Source organism: Oenanthe melanoleuca, chromosome 9 (assembly GCF_029582105.1).
Source record: "Oenanthe melanoleuca isolate GR-GAL-2019-014 chromosome 9, OMel1.0, whole genome shotgun sequence".
Taxonomy (NCBI): Eukaryota; Metazoa; Chordata; class Aves; order Passeriformes; family Muscicapidae; genus Oenanthe; species Oenanthe melanoleuca.
Window position 1 is genome coordinate 14,884,860 of NC_079343.1, and position 22,982 is coordinate 14,907,841.

Here is a 22,982-nt window from a genome sequence, read left to right on the forward strand (position 1 = left end):
ATTCTCATAAATCTGCTTCATGGCATGGTGGGAAGTGAATTCCCTGTTTGACATCTAGAAGCAATAAAAACAAAAATCTCACAGGAGTTATCTCACAGGATGTGGAGAATCCCAGGTTTTGTAATTCCCTTGCAAGCAAATACTGAATAAAAGAAAAATCTGAATTATCTACAGAGCTCTAATGGAAGACTCAATAAGAAGTGCATTAAAATGCATTGTAAGAGGCACAAAGCCTGACCAAAATTATTCTCCTGAGATATTAATGAGTGGTTCTATTTTCTAGGCACTGAGTATTTAAACCATGGAATATCTGAAGTTGGAAGGACACACTGCCAGTGGCATCACTCACCTCTTGAATGGCAGAAAAGCCTAAAATGGGTGAAGAAATAACCAAAATTTTAATTTGTGGAAGGTCAGCAGAAGAAGGGCTGAAGTGATGTCCAGGAATGGGAATGTTGGGCTGAAGGAAGTTTTTGGGGTAGAGAGGAGGAACAGCAAACTCTGAGAAATAATCCCCTGCTGGAAAAGAACTGGAAATTCTCTCCTGGTAGGTTTTTCTGTGTAATTCCAGAGATTTCAGTGCTGACCTGCCTGGAATAAAGTCTGGGAAAATCCAGCTCCAAGGAGGATGAGGAAGTGCAGAGCTGCTGCTGCTCAGTGTAGGATTTGCTTTTTGCTGGTCTTATAAAACCAGTTTTACTTCTCTGTGTGTCCCTAGGTAAGAAAATATTTCCTTTCCATCCGAGATATGACAGTGAAAGAAGTGGGATGTGGGATAAAAGGATGTTTCCAAAGGAAAATTTAAAAAAAGGAAAATCCACCTTTGGATGTGCCCCAAGCCTGCAAGTGGCACAGAATTTATAAATCATTTTATAAAGTGAAATAATTTGGGGACAAGGGGATTGATGAGAGTTTGTTTATCTGTGCACTCTGAGTGCAGAAATTCACTTCTCTCTCTGGAATTCATTTAGAAACAAGTACCAATAAGGAAGATTTTCCCCTGCATCACTCTGAAGCACCAAATCATTTAATGCAAGCACTTGAAACGAGGTAATTACATAATTTAGAACATTCTAAGTCATACTAAAAAAAAAATGAGTAAAATTCAGACCATGACAGGATTTTTAATGTTATTTTTTTAAATTTATGTTGGGTTTTGAGGTTTTTTTAAATTTTGATTGTTTGTGCAACAGCACATTCCCCCAGTGCTGAATTTGATTGAAAGCTATACAAACATCTTCATTATTGTATTCCAGATCTCTGTGGTGCTTACATTAAAAAAACAAAAGAACAAAGTGAAGCCATCCTTGTGAACAAAAAAAAAAAAAAAAAAAAAGTTATTTCAGCAAAGAGAGAATTTTATTTTGATTTCTGAGGTTATGCAAGAGCTGCAGGAGAAGTGGGACAAGGATAACAAGGAGGGGATCGATATCCAGAGTTCAAAGGTAGGCAGCTGATCAAAGGTTAAATACAAGAAAAGAAATTATTCCATTCAAGTTAAATATAGGACATTGTAACCCAAATAGGTGCTTGGCTTCAATTAAAACCCTTGGAAAAGGCTTTTGTGCTCAGGGGAAGTTCTCAAAGTCAGGCAAACTTTGTTTTTCTTGCTTGGAAAGATGTGTGGGAAGAGATTAGGCTCTCCAAAGGATGAGATATTTCCATTTTCACTCCAAAACGTTTCTGGTTATAAGGGGCAGAAGTGGCATGGAAATATTTCCTGTTCTAATGTAGGGATGGAATAGCAGAGCCTGGAAAAGCATTTTCTGCAGCTCAGAGCACAGAGCAGAGCCAAAGGGGGCAGGAAAAGTGGAAAAGGGAGAGCTGAGGGGAAAGGGATTCCAGGAAAGGAATATTGAGGAAGGAGGAGCTGCCTGGGTGGAAAACAGCAAGATGCCCTTCCCAGCATCCCTGCACTGGAGCGTGGGTGGGGAGATGGGATGGCACAGAGTAACTGGAGAGGGTGGCTGTGCAGGGCAGGAAATTCTGGTTTTCTTCATTCCTGAATATGAGAAAAATGTGGGAGGAATTCTGTGTGGATCAAAAATGGAGACATTTGATCCACATGTTTTTTGTGTGGATCAAAACAGAAGATTTTGTCTTCAAGGGATACCCAGAGTTGTGCTGTTCTAGAAGTGTCACTACAGAGAGCATTCATTATTTATCTGGCAGTGCAAACACTGATAAAACTGCTTTTAGTTTCTCATTCATTTGTTAAAAGTAATAACCAATAGAATTAAATCTATTAGTGAAAGCAATAACAAGAAATTAGACTTGAAGCAGAGCCCAATTCTCTGCAGGTTTCCCTTTGGTAACTTTATTCAAACACATCCCAGTTTGTTAATCTCCAGTACCTTCTAATTCAGGAGAAAATGACACAAAACTGCCAAGTTCTGTCACTTTGAGGCTGCAGCTCTTTGGGATTCCACCCAAATCCAAAACTCCCCAGTCCTAGACTTTTATCCAGTTATCAAAACTAAAATCCCAAGGCTGGACAGGGCTTGGAGCACCCTGGGATGGTGGAAGGTGGAACAAAATGAGCTTTAAATTCCCTCCCAACCCAAACCATGATTCTACAAAACCACTAGGAGGATATTTTACTCCATGGATGCAGGATGTCCATTGGAAAGCTGTTACCTCAGCTCCTGGGCACACCTGATTTATGTCCAGTAGCTGTGTCCTGATGAGGTGGTTTGGATTTCTGAATATTTTCTCTTTTACACAGAAGCTTCTTCCAGTTGTTCCCATGCAGGCAAAGAAAACAGATCTGGAGGGATCCTCTTACCAGATTCTTTGTTCTTCTCCATCCCTGTGGTACTTTCAAGACTCAGTTAATGGCAAATAATGTTTTTAACAGGTACTTTTTGGCACATTCTGCTTAAATGTCACTTTTATTTGCCTGTCGTGCACTGGGTACTCAATGCAAATTATATCCATTTTTATAAAGAGCTGGAATATTTCAGTATCAGCTGCTTTCTGGGCTGACCCCAAGTGTGGGTTTTATCTCAGGGGGAGGAAATGGGGCTCTGCATCCACCCAAAAGGTCTCCTGAGATTATTAAAAAGGCCCCAATGGTCAGGGAGCATTTCTGAATCTCTTATTCCATAATTATTATAATGTGCACAATGCCTCATATGCATTAAACATTCAACTGAAATGACTCTGAATGTGAGAGCAACCATATAATAAAGGAAAAAAAGCCCTTATTTTACATAACAGAGTTTGAAATATTAATAATGTAAGTAATATACATAGTGTATGGAAGTGTGTACACTTAACTATGCAGTTATGAATTATATATGTAAATACAGCACATACCAAAAGTGTATTTAAACACTCAAACTTTCCACGTGGGCTAACTTGAAGTGCATTGCATTGGATTAATTTTTAACATTTTACTTGCAAATAATCATAATTCAAAAATTCATATTGCAATGAATTTGTATTGGTGGTTGGAAACATCACCAAACTTGGCTGAATCCTTGGAATGACAGGAGATTGGTATTTCCAGGAAATGCAAAGAGGAATTTCCAGCTCTGCATCATTTATCAAAGATTTCCTGGTTTAGCTGAAAAAAAACCCCAAAAGTTCCTCAGCTGAGAGGACAAAATCACAAAAGTGATTTTTTTATTTGGAAAGGGAAAGAGAAAGGGAAAAAAAGGAAAAATCCCCAGAGGTGCCAAACCCTCTCTCTTCCCAGCCCACCATGCTCCAGCTGTGCTGCCAGATGTTGCCATCCAGCTGCTCCTTCCAGCTCCAAGGAAAAATCCAATTATCTGTGCAAGTGTGGCAGCTTCATTAGAAGAAGCACAGCCAAGTGTGACAGGGTTTCATCTTTTCCATGGGTGGAATTGTAATTCCAGAGCCATCCACGGCCCTGGTGCAGCAATACCTGCTCCTGTTCTGCACAGCTGCCCCACCCCACCCAGTCACTCCCAAATTTGGGTCCAGGAGGAGCCTTTTCAGGGCAGGGAGCATCTGGAACCTTCTGGAATGTCACTGATGGAATGAAAGCTGATTTTTCATTTTTCCTCCCCACACCAGTTAGCTGCCACAAGTGGGCATTTCTCTTCAGCTGCTCTCAAACCTCAAGAGTTCCAATGAAGTTCCAAGAGTTCCAAAAAGTTAAGCTCAGAAAAAAAAATATGGGAATGCAGAATTTTATGGTTTTTTGCCTTCAGTGAGGGTTTTGTGGTGGGATGCACAGCAGGACTGTGTCAAACCTCTGGGTGTTGTTATTTTACAAGTGCTGGAAAGTCAAACCATGAGGAAAGTTAAAAAATCCCATCCCAGCCCAAGCAGGATGTTTAATTCTGTTGGAAACTTCCCCACTGCCCAGGATGATGGGTTTTAATGGGATTTCCTGGGCTGGATCCAGGGTGGCTGAGGGAATGTGGGGTGGGACAGAGCCAAGGGAACAACCCCAGGAGTGGCCAAGTGAGTTTGAAGCTGGGATTTCTCAGCCTGGGTGATTTCCTCAAGAATTCTTGTCCTGGGAAATCAGTAAAACTTTCCCCTAGGGCTGAAACACAGGACTCTCAGTGCTGAAAAACAGGAATGAGATTCCCCACATTAATAAGGAAAAAAAAAATTTTTTTTTGAAGGTTTTCAAAAAAGCTGAAAAAAAACCAATACCAAGGTTCCCCAAATAAATAAGGAAAAATTGGTTTTTTGGAAGCCTTTGGCTGTCCCTGATGTTTCCAATGTAAGATGAGAGGTGCAGAATGGTGGGACAAAGAGGGAGTGGGTTGAAATTTCTGTGCCTCCTCACCCTCACAAAGTATAAGATGACTCCTAAATAATAATTTTCTTTGCCAACTTCATTATCATTTCACAGTGAAATCTCAATAAATTCACCCCATAATTACATTAACTCACGTGTGAGATGTTGGTTATTGAGTTTTGTACCCCAAAGTTTTAAAGCAAAGAACAATCCTTTAAATGAATGTAAAGCACTAGAGATTGCCACTACCTCCTGCAGCAGCTTATTCCCATCAAATTTAATTGTAAATATGTTTTCCCAGCCTCTTAATACACTCTTGGGATAAAAAAGAGGTTTTAAGGTGAATTATTATTATTATTATGGTAAACACACAACAACAACATTTCTTTCAGTGAAAGAAACAGAGACCAACATTCATTAATTAACCTTAAAATTTCAGGTTTAATTTTACAACTTCAGGTTAAAACACAAGAAACACAAATGTGGCTGAAGTCATACAACAGCCCCACCCCCCCCAAAAACTTCAAATTATTTTTTCAAGTATCTGAATATTTTATAGACCAACAGCTTGAAACATTATTTCATGCTAAATCAGTCATCTGAACACATTTGCATCTATTTTATCTGGCCTTAAATTCTTCTCCATAATAATGGCTTGCATGGGTGTAATTAAAATTAAAATGGAAGTTAAACATGGGCTAAATTATGGCTTCAACTCCACTTCAGCGCATCTTTTTTACAAAATGTATCAGATATGAAGTCAGACAGGAATTCTACTCTGAAAAAACAGAGTTTTCCCCTCCACTTCTCAGATTTGAAAGATGAATTTATCCTAAAGTGCCATTGCTGGAATGGCAAAATACCTGGGTGTGAACTGACTGCACTGGGGTGGCTGGAAGGGAAAAAGAATTCCAGGTGGCAAAAATCCCTTTGGAAATTGAAACCTAGTTCTAAAGCAGGAGGAGATGCAGGGGAGTGGCTGATGCTGTTTTCCATCTCAGCTCCACTGCACGGTGTAGTTCTGGCCCAGGTTCAGCTGGAGACTGGAGATTGTCAGGAGCTGCCATAAAACACAAAATGCACATTTAGTAACTGGGCCCTGAAGAGTCACAGGGTTTTCTGTGTTCCTTGGGAGAAACTGGCTTCTCATTTGAAACTGCAAGAATTTATTCCTCTGTTTTCCTAAGTTTGTGTTTGTATCACTCCAAGCAGTTTAACCAGCACAGATTTGGGAGTCTGACCATGACTCTGATCCCTTCCTTCATCCACAGGCTCTTCTAGAGCTGAGGCTCCTTTGGTTTCAAAAATAAAAGAATTTTTAAGAGGCAGCAAAACTTGGAATAAGCTACAATTCAACAGTGGATGTGAATTTTTTTCCCATCAAAAAGTCAACAGCAGAAACTCAGAATGCTCAGAGATGCTTTTGCTCCTGTCACACCTCCCAGGTTGCAAGGAAGCTGAACAAAAAGTGGCATTAAATGGTATTAAAGAGTCATTTTCTGATGATGCTTGTGGCATCTTTCTCAAATATGGTATATTTTAAATATGGTAAATATATGAATGTTTTAAATATGGCAAATATGCTAATATAATTTTTAATATACTAAATGTATAGATATTTTAAATGTGACATCTTTCTGAAATATGGTATATTTTAAATATGGTAAATATATAAAATACTGTAAATATGCTAATATAATTTTTAATATACTAAATATATAGATAATTTAAATATTGTAAATATACAAATATTTAAAATATGCTAATATAAAAATTTTAAATATAGTAAATATCTATTTATTTTAAATGTGGTAAATATACACATATTTTAAATATGATAAATATAAACATTCTAAAAATATAATTATTTTAAACACAGTATCACAGCTGAATCTCCACAGGTTTAAGAGCACAAATGTGGTGGGAAACCTTTTTTTTTAACTCTTCAAGCAGCATCTCACCTTTGTTTCAGGGTCATAATTTAGGGTGGGGTTTGATGGGATTGTTTGCCCATCCTGTGTCACTGTCACCCGAGTGTAGTTGGTGGGAGCTCCCAGGACTTTGATGACAGTAAACATCAGGTTGTTTGGGTCAGTGTAATTCTGGTGAGTCACTGTGATCTCCAGAACAGTCTGAAAGGAAAAGACAAATATCAGAGACTGGGGTTGGTGCAAATGCAGAGCTGGGGCTGCCCCTGGATCCCTGGCAGTGTCCAGGGCTGGGAGCACCTGGGACAGTGGGAGGTGTCCCTGCCATGGAATGACATTTTTAATGTCCCTCTCAACCCAAACCATTCTGTAATTCTCTGAAATCCACTTGAGCTTTTCATTTGCTGTCTTCACTCCAGGTTGGTTATTTTTCCCAATTTTTTTTTCCTAATACCTGAGTGTTGTTACTTATTTTTCAAATACTGAAAGCTTTTCTCTGCTTTTTTTACCCTGGCCAAATCCTGGGCTCTGCTGTGCCTTTCATTGCCACTGAGCTGCTTGATGTGAGGAGTGAAAAAACAAGAAATTCTCAGCCCCAGGAATGGCAGCAAGAGCTGCAGGAGCAGCCCTGCCCAGCCTCACCTTCCAGTGCTGTGAGAGCTGCTCCAGGCTCTTCTCCTGCTGCTTTTTGCCCTCCCAGAACAGCTCCTGCCTCCCCATCACAGCCCCCTCTCATTCACTTACTCTGGTTTTAAGTAGATTTTGGATTTTTTAGGATGTACCCAGATCCCCCACAAATGCTGTGACACAATTCCACGTATTCAGTGCTCCCAGGGTGAGTGTTTCCCATTGTTGGTTGATTCAAGACCTCTTTAATTAGGCTTTTCCTTACTCAGTTTTTGTAAGAGCAGGGAAAGGTGCTTTTATTTTATAATCTCCTTACAACTGCAAATATTGAGTGTTAGCAAAACAAACTCCCTTCCTTAGCAATTAACACCCTTTTATTTGACAAAGACAGAATTAAATGAGAAGAAAGAATAGTGTGGATAAAATTAGAAGACATTGTGGCACACTGGAAAATAATGAAATAAGAAAGTGTGTTTTCTCCTACAATAGAAAGAGCTTTTCTTTTAAGCCAAAAGTCCCTATAATTAGAGACTAATTTATTTCCACATATTCCAGTGGTTATGGCAAGAAGTGAAATCTGACTATTGTACTTAACAATACTCTTCAGATTCACTCCTAAATTCATTCTTAGCCCAGTTTAATCACATGTAAGGTTGGGATATGTAGACAAATTAAAATACCCAGAGCTAAAAATACAAAAAAATCACCTGAAGTGACTATTAAATAAATATGAGCTAATGTGATTACCTGATTAACAGTAAATGATGTCAGCAGGTAAACACCATCTTCATATGCATCTGTTAAAAAAAAAAGAATGAAATTGAATAAAATGTCTTTGCTATCCACCTTATTTAACACATAATCAAAATTTCTGCTCAAGGGTTGTGTCTATGGACAACTTACAAATATAAGAGATGTATTTATATGTAAATAAAGAGAAATACCAGGGTAGTGCACTCTGGGTGGGGAGGAGAAATGACAACTCCATGTCTCTTATCTCAGACAATTTAAATTTAGCCATGTTGAGGGGATTAGTGAGAGCTCTCACATGATGTCTGGTCATGGTTCCCATCAGTTTGAGGAGGAATCTTTGTTATCTGCCTTGCCTCTGGCCCAGGGCAGGATTTCATTTATACAATATATTAGTTCTATAAATCCAGCGTGGTGTGGCTTCAGTCAGGAAGAATCGTGTTTCTGTAATGTTGGTGTGCAGGTTTAATGTCAGTTTTGCCTCTGAAGGTGAGTTCAGGTCTGTCCCCCAGAAATGGGGTGGCTTTGGCACAGGTCCACCCCTTTCCTCTGCTCCTCCTCTGACACCCCAGAGTTTGTTCCCTCTCTCCCCAGCTCACATCCTTGGGTTTGCTTTTGTCTGCTTGAATTTGGGCTTTGAGGATCCCCAGGGATGGAGCCTCACTTGGCAATACCCAACCAGTCTCAGAGCAGAAGATAAAAGGGTTTTAGGAAGGGCAGAAGCCCTGGACATACCAATGTGAACCCCATCATCCCAGTAAAGGTGTCCCTCTGCAGACAGGGCATCATCCAGGGCCACCGTCAGTCCCATCGGGTTTTTCCGGCTGTGGAAAACACAATTTTCTCTCCATTTCCTCACCTAATCACATTCCACACTCCCCAAATTGTAATTCCCTTACAGAAAAGTTGTGTACCTCCCAAGTGAATAGCCGTCTTCCCATCCCATGCTACTAAAGACCCGAAAAAACCACCAAAAAGCCAAATTAAAATGAAAATTTTCACTTCTTCCTACCTGTAGGCAGTTGTGTTAGCAGGTGTTTGCCAAGGCAGGATGTATCCACCTCGGATGTGCAGGTTGATGTGCTCCAAAGGAGCTGATAAATTTTGGAATTGTCCCCTAAAGCCAGTGTCTATGTTCTATGTACAAAAAAAATAGGGATTTTTACAGGGTTTTCCTTCAGAATGAAATGATAATATTTCTCTAGACAGGTTAATTAGGAGTTGTTACTGCAAGAGTAACTATTAATTAAGAGGAGCCCTGAAATTTTGGCTTCATGAAAGCCTGGCCTGATGGGTGATGGCAGCTGAACCAAAGGGCCAAGAGGGTGAAACACAAACCTGTGATGAATGAAGGGAGTTTTGATCCTGCTCTTCCTAGTTCCAAATCTGCTATTATTTTCCAGATTTAATTATGCAGCTAAACTTGTTTTTTTTTCTCTCTCTTTATTAGAGCATTCCATTGCAAAAACTTTCTGTGTATCATTTGAGGGTTACAAAAAATGAAAAGAAGTCTAAATTAAAGGTATTACTTCACCTTTTCATTTATTATAACTCTGCTCATGTTATTATTCATTATTATAAAGGAATCGAGGAATTTTATTATTTCTTTAATCAGCTGGGTAGATTTTGTTTCTAAGAAATTATATTAAATGCAAATTAGGAGGAGAGTGTTCCCACCTCCCTGTCTGTAAAAAAGGCAGAAAACACAAGTTTTAAAATACAATTTTTTAGGATGACTTACTGTGTGGTAATCATACCAGCGGGCATTGGGGAAATAAGCGTTCACAGTCCGATCATTCTGCAATTAAACACACAAATTTCAGGCACCCCAAGTCAAAAAGTGAAGCTTAGTTGAACTGACTTTAGTCAGAAATGCTGAAAAGCTCACCTGTTTCAACACAGGGCTGATGAGCAGGGCGGCGCCCCAGAGGAACTGCTCGTCGATGTCCCACGTTACCCTGTCTTCCACAAACCTGTCAGGAGGAGAGCCAGAGCTGAACTTCCCCAAAGAGTTCCTCCTGAAAACCCTGCTGTCACTCCTTTCACCCCTCCATCTAGCCTCTATTTCCTCGTTATTGCTGTTAATAATGCAGAGATCAATTAATGGTTGCACAAAGATCCTGATGTGACGCTCATTAGAGAATTGCAAGTTACTGCTTAGCTTTAGGGCTTTTTGTCCCTTTCTTTGCTTTTGCTTTTCAGTACATTGGGACAACAAAACTCTGAAGGTCTTATGATTAATATTTACAATAATAAAATTTTGGACAGACTTTTTAATTCGAGCCACTGCTTTATGAATTTCTTTGAAAAAAGCAAATCGCAAACTTCGTTTTCCCAGCCAAGACTTTTTTTTTTTTTTTTTTTAATTGAACTAGGAAATGCTGCAACAAAGAGAACTCTGTTGTTAGGGGGTGGCAGCTGTAGGAGTTTTATTTGGGAATTCTTGGTGAGGAGAGCAGGGGAATTGCACTTACTCGTGGAGAAGAGGGCGGACCACGGTGCTGCCGTGGGCGTGGGCATCGTGCAGCAAGGTGTAGAGGTAAGGCAACAGGGTGTATCTGATGTTCAGCACATGCCTGGAAATGTCATGAAAAGTTGTATTCCAGAAAGCAGGATCTTGCCTCTGAAAGAGAAGAGGGTGTTGTTAGAGAAGCTGGGCTGGACTGCCTAAGAAAGCTGAAAACACAAAATCAACACAGCAAAACAAACCAAGGAAATTTCTCCTCTGAAGCAGAGCATCTTCATTTATTTATTCTTCAACTCAGGGGCAAGTGAAAACTTGTCACTGTCAGCCCCAGGAGGGGAACAAAAAGAGGAAAACTGATAAAAACCCAGGGGAGCACAGTAGAAATGGTGAATGCAGTGTCCCCAGGGCGTGGCACGTCCCAGGTCCATCCCCAGCTGCCCTCTGCTCCCAGACCCAGCAGGAGCCCGAGGCGCCCAGGACTGGCGTCAGGAGAGCCTCAAACCTTTATGAAATGGATGGAACAATACCTTGGTAAATTGGGTGAGACTGGGAGCACCACGATAACCCTGAATCTGCATTTTGGAGGCTTTCACAGGCCTGGGGAAGGTGTGTGCTGCGAGATAAAGCAGCCGCCTTTCAAAAGGAGACTTTAATCCATGAGATATTTGCCATCTAAATAGCTCCACTCTGCTAGACCTGAAGCTTTCCCTGCCACAGAAGTGCTGTTTCCCTCTTTTAAATTTTCCCAGTTATCTTGTTTTACAGCTTTCTCCACTCCACTCCTTAGCCTACATTTAGGCAATTATTTCCCTTTCCTTTTAGCAGAAATACAATATCTGATGGTGACAAACGTGCAGAGCACAGAAATTCCTGAGTCTCACTCCAGCATCTTATTACACTGGCCCATTTTCTCATTTGCTGTATAATTATGGGCAATTAGGGCTGAGAGCACCGAGGTCAGTTCTGTTTCTTGAAGTGTCTTTGCCATAAAACCTCCATTTTAGCCCTGCTGCAGTTCATTGAAATCCAAATGGCACAGAGAGGAAAATATGTAGAGTTTGATTCAGTGAGAGCAAAGTTAGAACTTGCTTCAAGTCCAAATCCCAGAGCACTAAGCTCTGTGGGCACAAAATCTCCCAGGTGATGGGGAGGCAGAGCAGAGCCAGCATAGAAATAATGACAATTTTCATTTGGTAAAGAGCCAAAAGTGTTTTTTTATTTTCTTTTCCATTTTATTTGGAATGTACTTTTTTTTTTTTTTTTTTTTCCAGCCAGGTCAATTGTGCCTTGTTCTGGCTGGTTTTGCCTGTGTGTTTCAAAGGCCTAGCTGCTAAGAACTATTAAAAAAACTGCAACTCACCATTGTTCCTTTCCCATTGTGATTCCTTGAAAATGGGTAAAATGCACCCAGCTGCATCCAGCGGGCACACATCTCATACTCTGCATTTCCAAAGAAGCCACAGATATCAGCTCCTGTCTGAAATTTACAGAATAACCCAAATGGAAAACTGTATTATTGTGTACATCATCACAGTAATTAAATATAAGTTAATAACTCATTAGCTTACATAAGATATTCCAAAGAGACTGAACTCCATCATGCCTGAAAAAAGAAATAAATTGGAATTACTGGCTGGGGTTTTTTTACATTATGGTTACATAGACAATGTTTGTTATACTACTGAATCAGAAGAGAAAAAAACAAATACAAGCCCCACGGTTTCTCTAATGTGTCGTGTTTTCTGCTACAGAAGGAGATGGGATGTGGGTGGACAAGAACAAAGAAAAAGAATGAGTGGCTGGACACAGGGAATGGAAGGGTCTGGTCCCAAGGGAGTTAAAGGAGTTCCCAGCACCTGGTACAGAAGGAAATAAGAAAAAAAGAAGAATTGACCCCAAATTCTGGTTGCCAAACCAGTTTTTTCAGCTAAAAATCACAGGAATACAGAAAGCAAGGAGGTGGAGGAGAAGCAAAGCCAGGTTGGACAAGGCTTGGAAGAACCTGGTCTGTGGAAGGTGCCCCTGCCACGGCAGGGGTGGAACTGGATGAGGTGCTATGGAGGGCTTGACAGCTGGCCTGTAAGCCAAACTGAGTGAGTAGAGGAAACAGCAATTGATGAATTCCTAATGTATCCATAGCAAGGCAGAAGACAAGGCCATTAGCATGGAAACTGATTTTAAAAGATACATGAAGGATTTTTGTAGCTAGACTACGTGCACGTGTAAACGTGTACGTGCCTTATTAACTTCTGCAAAACTTTTGCCAAATATATTGAGCTGATTGCACCAATGAATATAATAATTTATTGTGATGTAGTCTACGACTTAAGATCACACTTTATCAAGAGCACAGAAACTGAGGATCGTGCGGAATAAAGATTCGCCATTGTTCCTCTGTTCAAGTGTGCGTGCTCCCAGCCCAAGCCATCCCATAATCTGACCATCCCAGGAGTGCAAACCCTTTTGCTGGCACCTACCAATGATGGATTTGTGCAGCTGGTCCCAGGCTGCCGTGTTGTCCCCCAGCCAGTGCCCTGCCCATGTCCCGCTGCTGGGGTAGGTGGAGCGGGTGACGACGATCCCGCGCTCGTTGGTGGCAGCCTGCAGAGCCCTGGGTGGAAACAGGCACAGCAACAGTTACAGGAGAAACACTGCACGAGGATTTATTGCACAAGAGCCTCTGGAAAGAAATATATGGGTTTGTATTATCACAGTGAAGGGCTGCATCATATACATCCAATCCATTCTGCTTTTTATGGCAATGCAATATGATCCAGACACAATCCCAGCAAAGCTGCCCAGCTGCAGCTGCAAAGAGAACTGGCAAAAGAGGGATTAAAAAGGAGTTTTCCAGCTCAGGCTAACTCAGGAACGTAGAAAAACTTTCCTAAGCCCATTTTCTAAGGGCTCCACATGGCATGTCATTCCTTAATTAAAGTACCCAAAAACTTGAAGCAACAACTGGAAATAATTTAGCAAAAATCAAAGCAAAAGTCTCACAAGAATGAATCTTTGAGCCTCTCAGGGTAAGCTTAGTTGACTAACAGTGCTGAAGAAATAATAATAATAATAATAATAATAATAATAATAATAATAATAATAATAATAATAATAATAATAATAGTAGTAAAAGGGATTTGTAGTCCCTTCCAAAAGGCCAAGGTGACAGGATATCAATATGAATATTAGTCAGAAGATCACCCTGATTAAATCCCACTGCTCTCCAATGACAGCCCCATAATTGCCTAAACTGCTGCTCCAATAAGACACTATTTCCTTATTTTTCTATAGGATTTGCAGCTTTAGTGACACCACAATTACAGCAGAGACACTTCAATTACTGCAGCAATTAAACCAGACTAATGTGCCACAATTATTTACTCCCAGACAAACAGTAACTTTTCTAGGATCCTTGATTACTTTGGAAGTGGCAGCTAAAATCTCAGAGGTGCAGACAGTGAATGTCACGTGTAGAGCTGCTCAGGACCTGAGTGTGCTGTGGCTGGAGGCTCAGGCCTGCAGCTCCATAGCTCTATCCATGAAAAACAATTATTCAGGTCACAAAGGCTTAATTTACCTCCAAACAGTTCCTGTGTTCACTAATAAGGGCTCTGGCTATGCAGAAACCTCATTACAAAAGAACAGCATCAAGGCAATATCCTGAAGTTCTGTGTCTAATGGATGGAGAACTGAAATGACACCAGGTTACATAAAATGTTGATGTTCACTTTTCAGTTACAGTCTTTTGTGTGTTTTGTGTGCAAATAATCTTTCTGTTTGGATGGTTTAGTATCAAAATAAATTATAGCATTTCTTCAGTTTCACAAGTACCCCTTCAGTTACTGCCAAAAAATAAATTTGATACTGAAATATATGTGTATATATATTTTGTAGATAACATTTGCTCTAAATTTCCAGTGTGAGAATATCTGTGTGAGCTGTGAGATTTACTGCAGTGATTTCTGTTGCAGTGCCTTGCAAAAGAGAGGAGAATATTTCAGTTTGTGCTTAAAACACAGAAATGATGGTGGTACTCCTTTTCCTATCAAATTCTTGTCTGCTCCACTGGGTTTGCACAGAAAGGTTTTGGCAGGGGTGGCTCCAGTGAGAAACTTCTGAAGCTTCCTCCTTTCTGATGGAGCCAAGAGGAACCTGCCCCTGGCTGAGCCCATCAGCAGCACTGAGTGACTTGGGATAACAGGAATAAGAAAGGGAAGATGTAGATCCAAGAGTTGGAGAGAGGAGTGAGGAATGTGGGAGAAGCAGCCCTGCAGAGCCCCAGGTCAGTGCAGGGGGGGCAGGAGATGCTCCAGGCTCCGGGACTGGGGTTTGCCTGCAGCACAGGGAGCAGAGATCCACCTGCAGCCCCTGGAGGAGCCCACAGCTGAGCAGGGGATGCCCAAAGGAAGCTGTGATCCCGTGGGGTGCCTGTGCTGGAGCTGGATCCTGGCAGGAAGCTGTGGAGCCCTGGAGAGAGGAGGAGGGAGGAAAGAGCAGCAGAGACAGCGTGTGATGGACTGACTGCAACCCCTGCTCCATGTTCCCTCTGCCTCTGCTGGGGAGCAGGGAGAAAACAGGGAATGAATGAAAAAAAAAGAAGACTTGGGGGAACTAAGATTTGGGTTTAATTGTCATTATCCTCTCTGATTTCATTGTAAATTAAACTGATCTCCACAACTGAGCTGTTTTGCCCGTGACAGTAATTGGTGAGTGGTCTCTCCCTGTCCTTATCTCAATCCATGAATATTTGTACTTCCCTGCTCTTCCCAGCTGAGGAGGGGAGAGTTGGAGGGGCTTTGATGGGCACAGGGAGCTCAGCCAGGCCCCAACATTTTGTGATGCCCAGATCCCACCAGACTGGGCTGGCAGCACAGGGATCAGACATTCCCTCCTGTCCTGTCACAATTTCACCCTGCCTTGCCTGGCCTGCTGCCAATGCAGCATCCTCTCACAGATGCAAACATGATATTTTCTCTCTTTATGGCAATATCAAAGTTACCAAGGGCGTTAGGGTGGTTAAGACCTGCACAGGAAATCTCTCCTTGCTCACTGCTGAATTGTAAATGAGGAGCCCAGCTCTGTTATCATGAGATCGGGCGTTATCTAAAGCAGCTGGGGACAACTCAGAGGGACAGATAATGGCATTGGCCTTGGAACTGGGAAGAGAAATGCTTCAAAGCAAAGCTTTGCACTCACACTTTGCATTTTGAAAGTCACCATTCCCCCTTTTCACTTCATTTTAAATAGAGAACATAATGGAGTTCTTCTGAAATTCATACGGTTGAAAAACTGTCTTCATTTTCTCTCACTGGATGTGGAGTGTGAGGAAAACCAGAGTAAGCCAGGCAAGCCCAGCAACACCCAGAAACAAGAAGTGAGTGATGTTTTAATGGCAGCAATTCTGTGCAGAAGGGATTTCTTGCTTGGAACCATGGAAGCACAGCCTCAGCTCAGCCCTGCACAGACCCTCCCTCACCTTCTCCTGCAGCTCTGCTCCCACCACCCTTCCTGCACCACAGGAGATCCCTGACTGGAATAACTCCAGCAGCTGCCCAGCCCTTGGAGCATCCACCTGCTCTTGGAGCTGGATTGAAAAACCAGATTGGTCAGAGTGAAGAGAGAGATCACTCAAGCATCTCAAATTAACCAGTGGAAGTTTTGGCCCTAGGAGTGCAGACATGGAATATCCATCTGGAATGCATTTTGGAGGCAGCATGGAATTTGCAAAGCACTTACTCCAGGGTGATTTTGGTTTGGGACCATCCATAAAGGTTGTGGACGTCGTAGTGTCTGACTGGGGTCCCATCTGCAAGGTACTGTTGAGCTTCCATGCATGGAGCTTTGTAGGCTAATCCTTCTGACCTATATGCCAAATCTTGTGGAAAGGGAAGAAATATTTATTATTAATAATAAGCATGTATTAATCACTTGAGTTACTTTTTTTTCTTAATTTTCATAATTTGTTAGGTATTCAGTCTCTTTATACTGTCACTTATTTATTTATAATAATAAAAATAGCATTTCCAAAATAGAATATTTCCAATATTCCTATGCAGGTATCTGTGAATGTTTTAATAGTTCAGTTACAGATTCTTTTACTACAGAGGCTCAAAGAATAAACAGAGTATATCAGAAAAGATCTCAAATCTTTTTAAATGCTGTCACACTAACCACATAAACAGAAAAATGGGTGTGGTGGGGGTATGATCTGTGTCTGAATATTAATTTCCTGGAAATTCCTGAGAAACCACTCATGAAACCTGAATACAACAGTAAGCAGTGAGAGAATGCTAATAAACCATTAATAAATAATTCCTAATTAGTACTACATTACACCAGTACTTCAGGAAAGCTGAGCTAAGAAAGCGAAGCATTTCAAGCACTTAACTGCTCACATAAATGGTAATGAGAGGAGACACATGGATATTTTCTAAATATTTAATTAATTGCATTATTCATCTGAGAAAACTGCAAAACAGAGAGCTCAATTCTCTGCTGTGCCTCAAGCACGGCACTTAGTCACAAAATAGGGATCAAAATCCATATGCAGCAAGGAGCTGGGAAGAACTTTATTTTCACAAAGTGCTGCACAGCTGCTGGAATATCTGGACTTGCAGCGTGTCCATGTTCAGTGAGAAGCTGTGGGTTTATAAACCCATCCTTATTTTGGCTTTTATACCCCTCATACCAGATAAGAATTTATGTAGGAACCAGAAAAACCTAAAAGTGTTTTAAGGAGGGATCAGACTTACTAGGCATGTAGGGGGGATTATTTAGGAGGTCGTTCTTACAGCCACCCATGGCGCCATTTATAAAAGATGCTGGTTCATTCATGTCCTAAAAACAGAACAAAATCCCTTAGGTAGCTACAGAACACCAAAAATTCTGAATTACACACAAGCAGCATGGTAGGGTTCCTCAGGAGCCCCTGAAGCTGCTTTCTCAGTTGGACATCCCATGTTCTTCCATAAAGGGACTGACAAAAAGGCAGGAAAAGGACTTTCCATGAGGGCATGGAGTGATGAAAAAAAGGGGGATGGCTTTGAATTGAAGGAGGGCAAGACTGGATGGGATATTGGGAAGGAATTGTTCTCTTGGAGGGTGGGGAGGCCCTGGCACAGGTGCCCAGAGCAGCTGTGGCTGCTCCTGGATCCCTGGCAGTGTCCAAGGCCAGGGCTTGGAGCAGCCTGGGATGGTGGAAGGTGTCCCTGCCCATGGCAGAGGATGGGAATAGAAGATTATTAAGATCTCTTCCAACCCAGACTATTCTGTGATTCAGCAATTCTTTGTTTCAAGGGAACAACCTCCAAGATCGTCAAATCCAACATTTCCTTGATGGGAATTTTACATGGATACTTCTGCCAGAACAGTGCAGCTACTGGGAATTAGGAATTGAGACCCTCTCCACCAGTGTCAGGCAGAGAAAAACAGTCCAGAAATCAGGTGCATCACTTACAATCCACAGGCCATCAAACTTGAGGCTTTTTGAGGCATTGGGATTGTTGTAGACCTCCAGGATTTCTTTCTTCCACCACTCCGCTGTGGAATTGCGGAAGAAGTCTGGGAAAGCACAGTGTGCTCCAAATCTCTGTAGAAACAGAAGGAAAACAAGACAGATAAGGGGATTGAAGGTATTCAATAGTTAAAATTCTGGAATTAAAAAAAACAAAAACAAAACAAAAAAAAATTGCTTGTTCACTAAAGTTTTTGGCTTTTAGGAAGGCTTAACCAGTTTCTGAAACTTATCCCTGCCATGAGATTATCAGTGAGTTTGCTGCTATTTTAATTGGTTCATGTCTATATTTGAGTCCAGAACCAAACCATGGCATTGTTTACCTCTACTACTTGGTCATGAGGCAGTGACTCATCGATTTCGACATTGGGAAGAAATGGCCAGACCTAATAGAATAAAGAATATTTAAAATAATCAAACCTCAGTAAATACAAACTGAGCATCAACACCACACATGTTTAAATACTCAGCCCTGGACAGTACCTTGTTGTACAAAATTTCATTGCTATCAGGCCACGTTATGAAGACATTGTTTTCCACACCTCTGCGGAAGGCAGGATAAGAATCGGTTTCATTCCCAGAAATGGCTGGATCCTACAGTTAGAAACACTTTTACTCTTATGCTCAAAACTCACATTGAATGTATTTTCCATTTTGTCATGCTATATGGAAATTTAAAAGCAGTATTCCAGACTGACCAGGATAATGATAAATCTCATTCCTTCTGCTTTGATTTTGTTGATAAGAGCCGGTAATCCAGCAAAATGTGGGGAAAGGGTGAAGTCCAGGTTCCTTTCCATGTAGTCAATATCTGAATATTGGACATCCTGCAGTTCAAAAAAAAACTCAATTAGTTTTAAGTTATTTTCGCCCCCTTTTTGCCAAATATTGACAATAGGCCAAAATAACTAAAATAGGGAACTTTTGATGTGTAAAATTGGAAGGAGTGATAACTTCAGGCTGAAGTTGTTAAATGAATATTACACAATCCATGAGCAGGTCCAAATCAAAATAAACCTTTCATTGCTGTATCTAAACTGAGGGGAGAAATTGAAACAAAACAGAGAAAAAAAATAGATTTTTCCATAGGTATGTACTGCACCTATATTTCCACAGCTGTAAGGAAACAATGGAAATAGTTGTTCTCTATTGAAACATTGATATTATTCTATTTAAAATGAAGCCACATTTGATTTATAGCATAATTTTGTTAGATCTAGGTGCTATTCCTACTATCCCAACAGCAACCTGGGCCAAATCACAGCTGACTTGACACAGAGCATTATGGCAATGAAATTATGCTGCTTCATTCTTTTTCCCCTGCTGGTTTTTCTTGACCACTGCTCCTTCCTGTCATTCTTTGGTGGGAATAATAAAGAAAATTAATTAATCAAGAGTCCGTGGCACAAAACCTTCTCTACCACAGTGAGTTTTTTTTGGTTGGTTGCTGCTGCAGTGTTTAAATGGATTTAAGTCAATGCTAGGAAGCCAAAAGCTCAAATGTTGTTTGCCCCCAACGTACGTAGGGAATCCGAGCCTCCTTCATTTCCTCCACCAGCTGGGCGATCTCCGAGTCGTTGGCGTATCCGTAGCGGCACAGCTGGAACCCCAGGGACCAGTAGGCTGGCATGACTGGGCGCCCAACCAGCTGAAAAAAGGGGAAAGGTGCTGGTGGTGAGGAGGGGAAGAGGAACCAGCCCAGCCCAGCAAAGCCCAGCGTTAGTCAGGCTCCTACTTGGGTGTATTCCTGAACCACGAGCTCGGGCGTCGGGCCCAAGACCATGTAGAAGTCGAGGATTCCTCCGGTGGTGCGGTAGGTCAGGGCAGGGGTGGGCTGGAAAGTCACATCTGGAAGGGAAAGGAAGGAAGTGAGAAAAGGAGGACTGGATGTGCCACCAGTGCAAAACACTGGCTGTAAAAATGGAACACGTGGAGGAGGATGGAGAGAGACAATTTACAAAGGGCTAGAGAGACTGGATGGGGGAAATGGCTTCAAACTGAGAGAGAGGAGGCTCAGATGGGATGTTGGGAAGGAATTGTTCTCTGTGAGGGTGGGGATGGAGTTCCCAGAGAAGCTGTGGCTGCCCCTGAATCCCTGGAAGTGTCCAAGGCCAGGTTGGATGGGGTTTGGAGCAGCCTGGGACAGTGGAAGGGGGACTGGAACAGGACGAGCTTTAACGACCCTTCCAGTCCAAACCATTAAATGATTTTATGAGATCTAAGTGAAGAGATTTAAGGGAAGGTTTTTCTTACCCATTGCATTGCTGTTAAGCAAGAGAACTCCGTGGGCATTACCATCTTCTTCAAGGGCCATATAAAATGGATGGAAACCATAGGAATTCATCTTGTACTGCAAATAAAATAAAACACTTTTTACTGGGGAAATATTGCACACGTTTGCTTATTAACATTTAGTAATAAATTTAATAAAATGTGAGACAATTGCCAAACATAGCAAATAAACTCTGTACATCTCAAAATGTGTTCCAGCCTGAACTGGAAGTTAGAGCTAGAATTAGCTGCTGCTATTTTGTTGGCCATTCCCTGATAATTGGAAACTTGCTATCTTGTAGGAATTACGACAAATAAACAGTGATAAGATTTCTGCTTTACCTGTGTAAGTACTAAATTAATCCCCAAGCAACAGGAATTGTTCTGACTCATGTCTAATTTTCAAAACAATGAGCTGAGTAGAATAAAAAAAAAAATGGAGGAACTTGCTGTTACTCCTAAGCCATGTGTCACCTTCCAACCTCTGGCTGAGGGCCTGAGCTCCTCATATTGTTCTTGCAAGTCACAAATAAAGGATTTACAGAAGACCTTTGCCATGGAGACACCATCTAAATTCCAAACTATGATAATTATGGTCAGAATCAATGCCCAGCAACAGCAGACATCCACTGGATTTTAGTATTTCAACATGCTTTCATCCATTTCTCCAGTCATTGGTTCAAAAAAAAAAAATCACATTTTCATCTTCTTTGCCTACTTACACCTGGAGGCTGGTCCCTGGTGAACATTCCCCAGGTTTCCCAGTTCATGTCGTGTCGGAACTTGACGTGCTCAACTTCCCCAAATCCGTAGATGTACTGGGATGGCAGGCGGGTGGAAATCTGAATGAACATGTCGCTGAAGGTGAAGGTGGGCAGGCCTGAATTCCAGCTGAAGTGGGAAGAGGAAAGGGAAAATAAGAATAGAGCATCCTCAGGGCTGTGTTTCTGGCAGATATTTTCTTTTGGGCCACTTTTTCTCTGGAAATCTCACTCCTCAGTAAAAGTGGATGAAAACTGTTGTGGTTGTCAAGGAAAGTTAAAGGACATGAAATGGGGGTGTGTAAGAATTGCTGAAAGATTTAAGGACACCAAGTCCTCTGTGTCTCCCAGAGAGGAATTGCACACAGGCATCAAGCACTGCAAGTTGTGTCCTTTTTCAGCAATTCAGTGAGAAAATGCATTTCAGCACACTACAATCCTATTTTCCTCCCAGACCGAGCACTGGAGCCACATGGAATGTAGTAAATAAAGAGCTTTTTACAGTTCACTGAACATTCTCTGCAGATTACACTAAAACTGCATTCACAGGTCACATTTATTATAAATCAGCATCTTTCCAGTTAGAAATCAAACTGCAGCCTAGTGGGCTCTGCCAGAGAATTTCATTGTTCCAGGAGCTTCAATTGCAGGTTGAATTGTTATTCTGCCTAGGAAAAGGGAACTCGACTTGCAATTAAGTCTTGAGTACTTTAAAAAATTAAATAAAATTGGTTTTTTTTGTATAAAAAACATAACACACTCAACTGTTGTCTGTTTTCTAACTCTGAGTTAATCAAGGAAAAACAAAGCTCCTGCCAGACTCATCTGTTGTGTTACCAAAATCCATCTCATGTTAGTTGGGACACTAGTTTCTTCTATTTTTTTTCCCCCCTAACCATTCCCCCAAACTGACCCAAATGGCCAATCATTAATGAACAGTGCTGTGGTTACCTAAGGAATATTTTTAGGAAGTATGGAAAAATCATTGTGCCTCCCAGAAATTTGGGAGGCTTCAGAGCTGCCAGTGCTCTTCACTCCAACACATGCACAGAAAGAAGTTTTGCAGTGAAAAACAAGCTGCCAAAAATGTGTGAAATAAAATTGTTGGAACCCAGAAACTTGGGAGTTTTGAGCTTTCTGTGCTTTCTGACACTGACCCCAGGAGAACACTGCTTTTGATTTGAGACCTTGGAGAAAGCTCCCAAATTTGAGTAATAGAGTCATGAGTGTGTAATTAGAATAGAAATTAGAATAGAATAGAAATGTGTAATTTGACATGGTGAAAGGTTTGGAATTTGGGATTTTTACAATATAGTAATAGGTATGGGACAAGATAGAAGTTCTTGGGTGTTGTCTCTTTCTGTCTTCTTCATTTTTCATGATTTCAGATAGTAGTTTTTGGTTGGTCAGTTAGTGCTACACTGCAGGTCACAAAGATTTAGTTATTGGGTCGAAAGTATAAATAATAAAGGTGTTAGTTCTCTATTGGACTGTTTAGCTTTAAAATCCCTTGTACTAACTAGATTCACCTCCATTTTTCTCACTTTTAGCTGGTAGCTGGAAGTGTTGCAGAACTCTCTGTACTTTAGATAAGATTTAAAAACACGAAAAACGCGTCTCCTTCGTGTTATTAATCGTAACTCTACAGACAGAAAAAGATGGAGAAGCCCCTGCTGGGTGGTGCAGTTACCCCATGCACACAGAGTGCCAAAGAGGGGCAGTGCTCACATGACTGTGCCCGTGCTGCTGCGGCGGATTTGGATCCCAAAGGGCCGATCCTGGATCGAGACCTCGTAGAGCCGCTCCTGGCCCGAGCTGGGGGAGCTGGGGAGGTTCAGGGGCACTGGCACTTCATAACGTGGGTTCTGGGCATCAGAGATCTGGGAAGAAAAGTCAGTTCATCAAAACAAGTCAGCTGTTTGAAATCTGAATCTAAAAGTTT

General features: G+C 41.3%; 1 protein-coding gene across 1 annotated transcript in view; it reads right to left on the minus strand.

The window, feature by feature from the left end:
* Positions 1-5,144: 5,144 nt before the first annotated feature.
* SI (sucrase-isomaltase) overlaps positions 5,145-22,982 on the minus strand; it is a 43,952-nt gene continuing 26,114 nt past the window's right edge. Inside the window, exons 27-48 of the mRNA XM_056498585.1 lie at positions 22,769-22,920; positions 21,002-21,170; positions 20,262-20,358; positions 19,744-19,856; positions 19,531-19,656; positions 18,707-18,835; positions 18,492-18,602; positions 18,332-18,394; positions 17,952-18,083; positions 17,248-17,332; positions 16,232-16,370; positions 12,973-13,106; positions 12,064-12,098; positions 11,856-11,972; positions 10,503-10,651; positions 9,917-10,001; positions 9,770-9,826; positions 9,041-9,165; positions 8,764-8,852; positions 8,026-8,075; positions 6,685-6,855; positions 5,145-5,783 (exon numbers count right to left, since the gene is read on the minus strand). Coding sequence (XP_056354560.1) covers positions 5,721-5,783; positions 6,685-6,855; positions 8,026-8,075; positions 8,764-8,852; positions 9,041-9,165; positions 9,770-9,826; positions 9,917-10,001; positions 10,503-10,651; positions 11,856-11,972; positions 12,064-12,098; positions 12,973-13,106; positions 16,232-16,370; positions 17,248-17,332; positions 17,952-18,083; positions 18,332-18,394; positions 18,492-18,602; positions 18,707-18,835; positions 19,531-19,656; positions 19,744-19,856; positions 20,262-20,358; positions 21,002-21,170; positions 22,769-22,920 — 2,391 coding nt within the window. The 3' untranslated portion in view covers positions 5,145-5,720. The remainder of the gene's footprint in view (positions 5,784-6,684; positions 6,856-8,025; positions 8,076-8,763; positions 8,853-9,040; positions 9,166-9,769; positions 9,827-9,916; positions 10,002-10,502; positions 10,652-11,855; positions 11,973-12,063; positions 12,099-12,972; positions 13,107-16,231; positions 16,371-17,247; positions 17,333-17,951; positions 18,084-18,331; positions 18,395-18,491; positions 18,603-18,706; positions 18,836-19,530; positions 19,657-19,743; positions 19,857-20,261; positions 20,359-21,001; positions 21,171-22,768; positions 22,921-22,982) is intronic.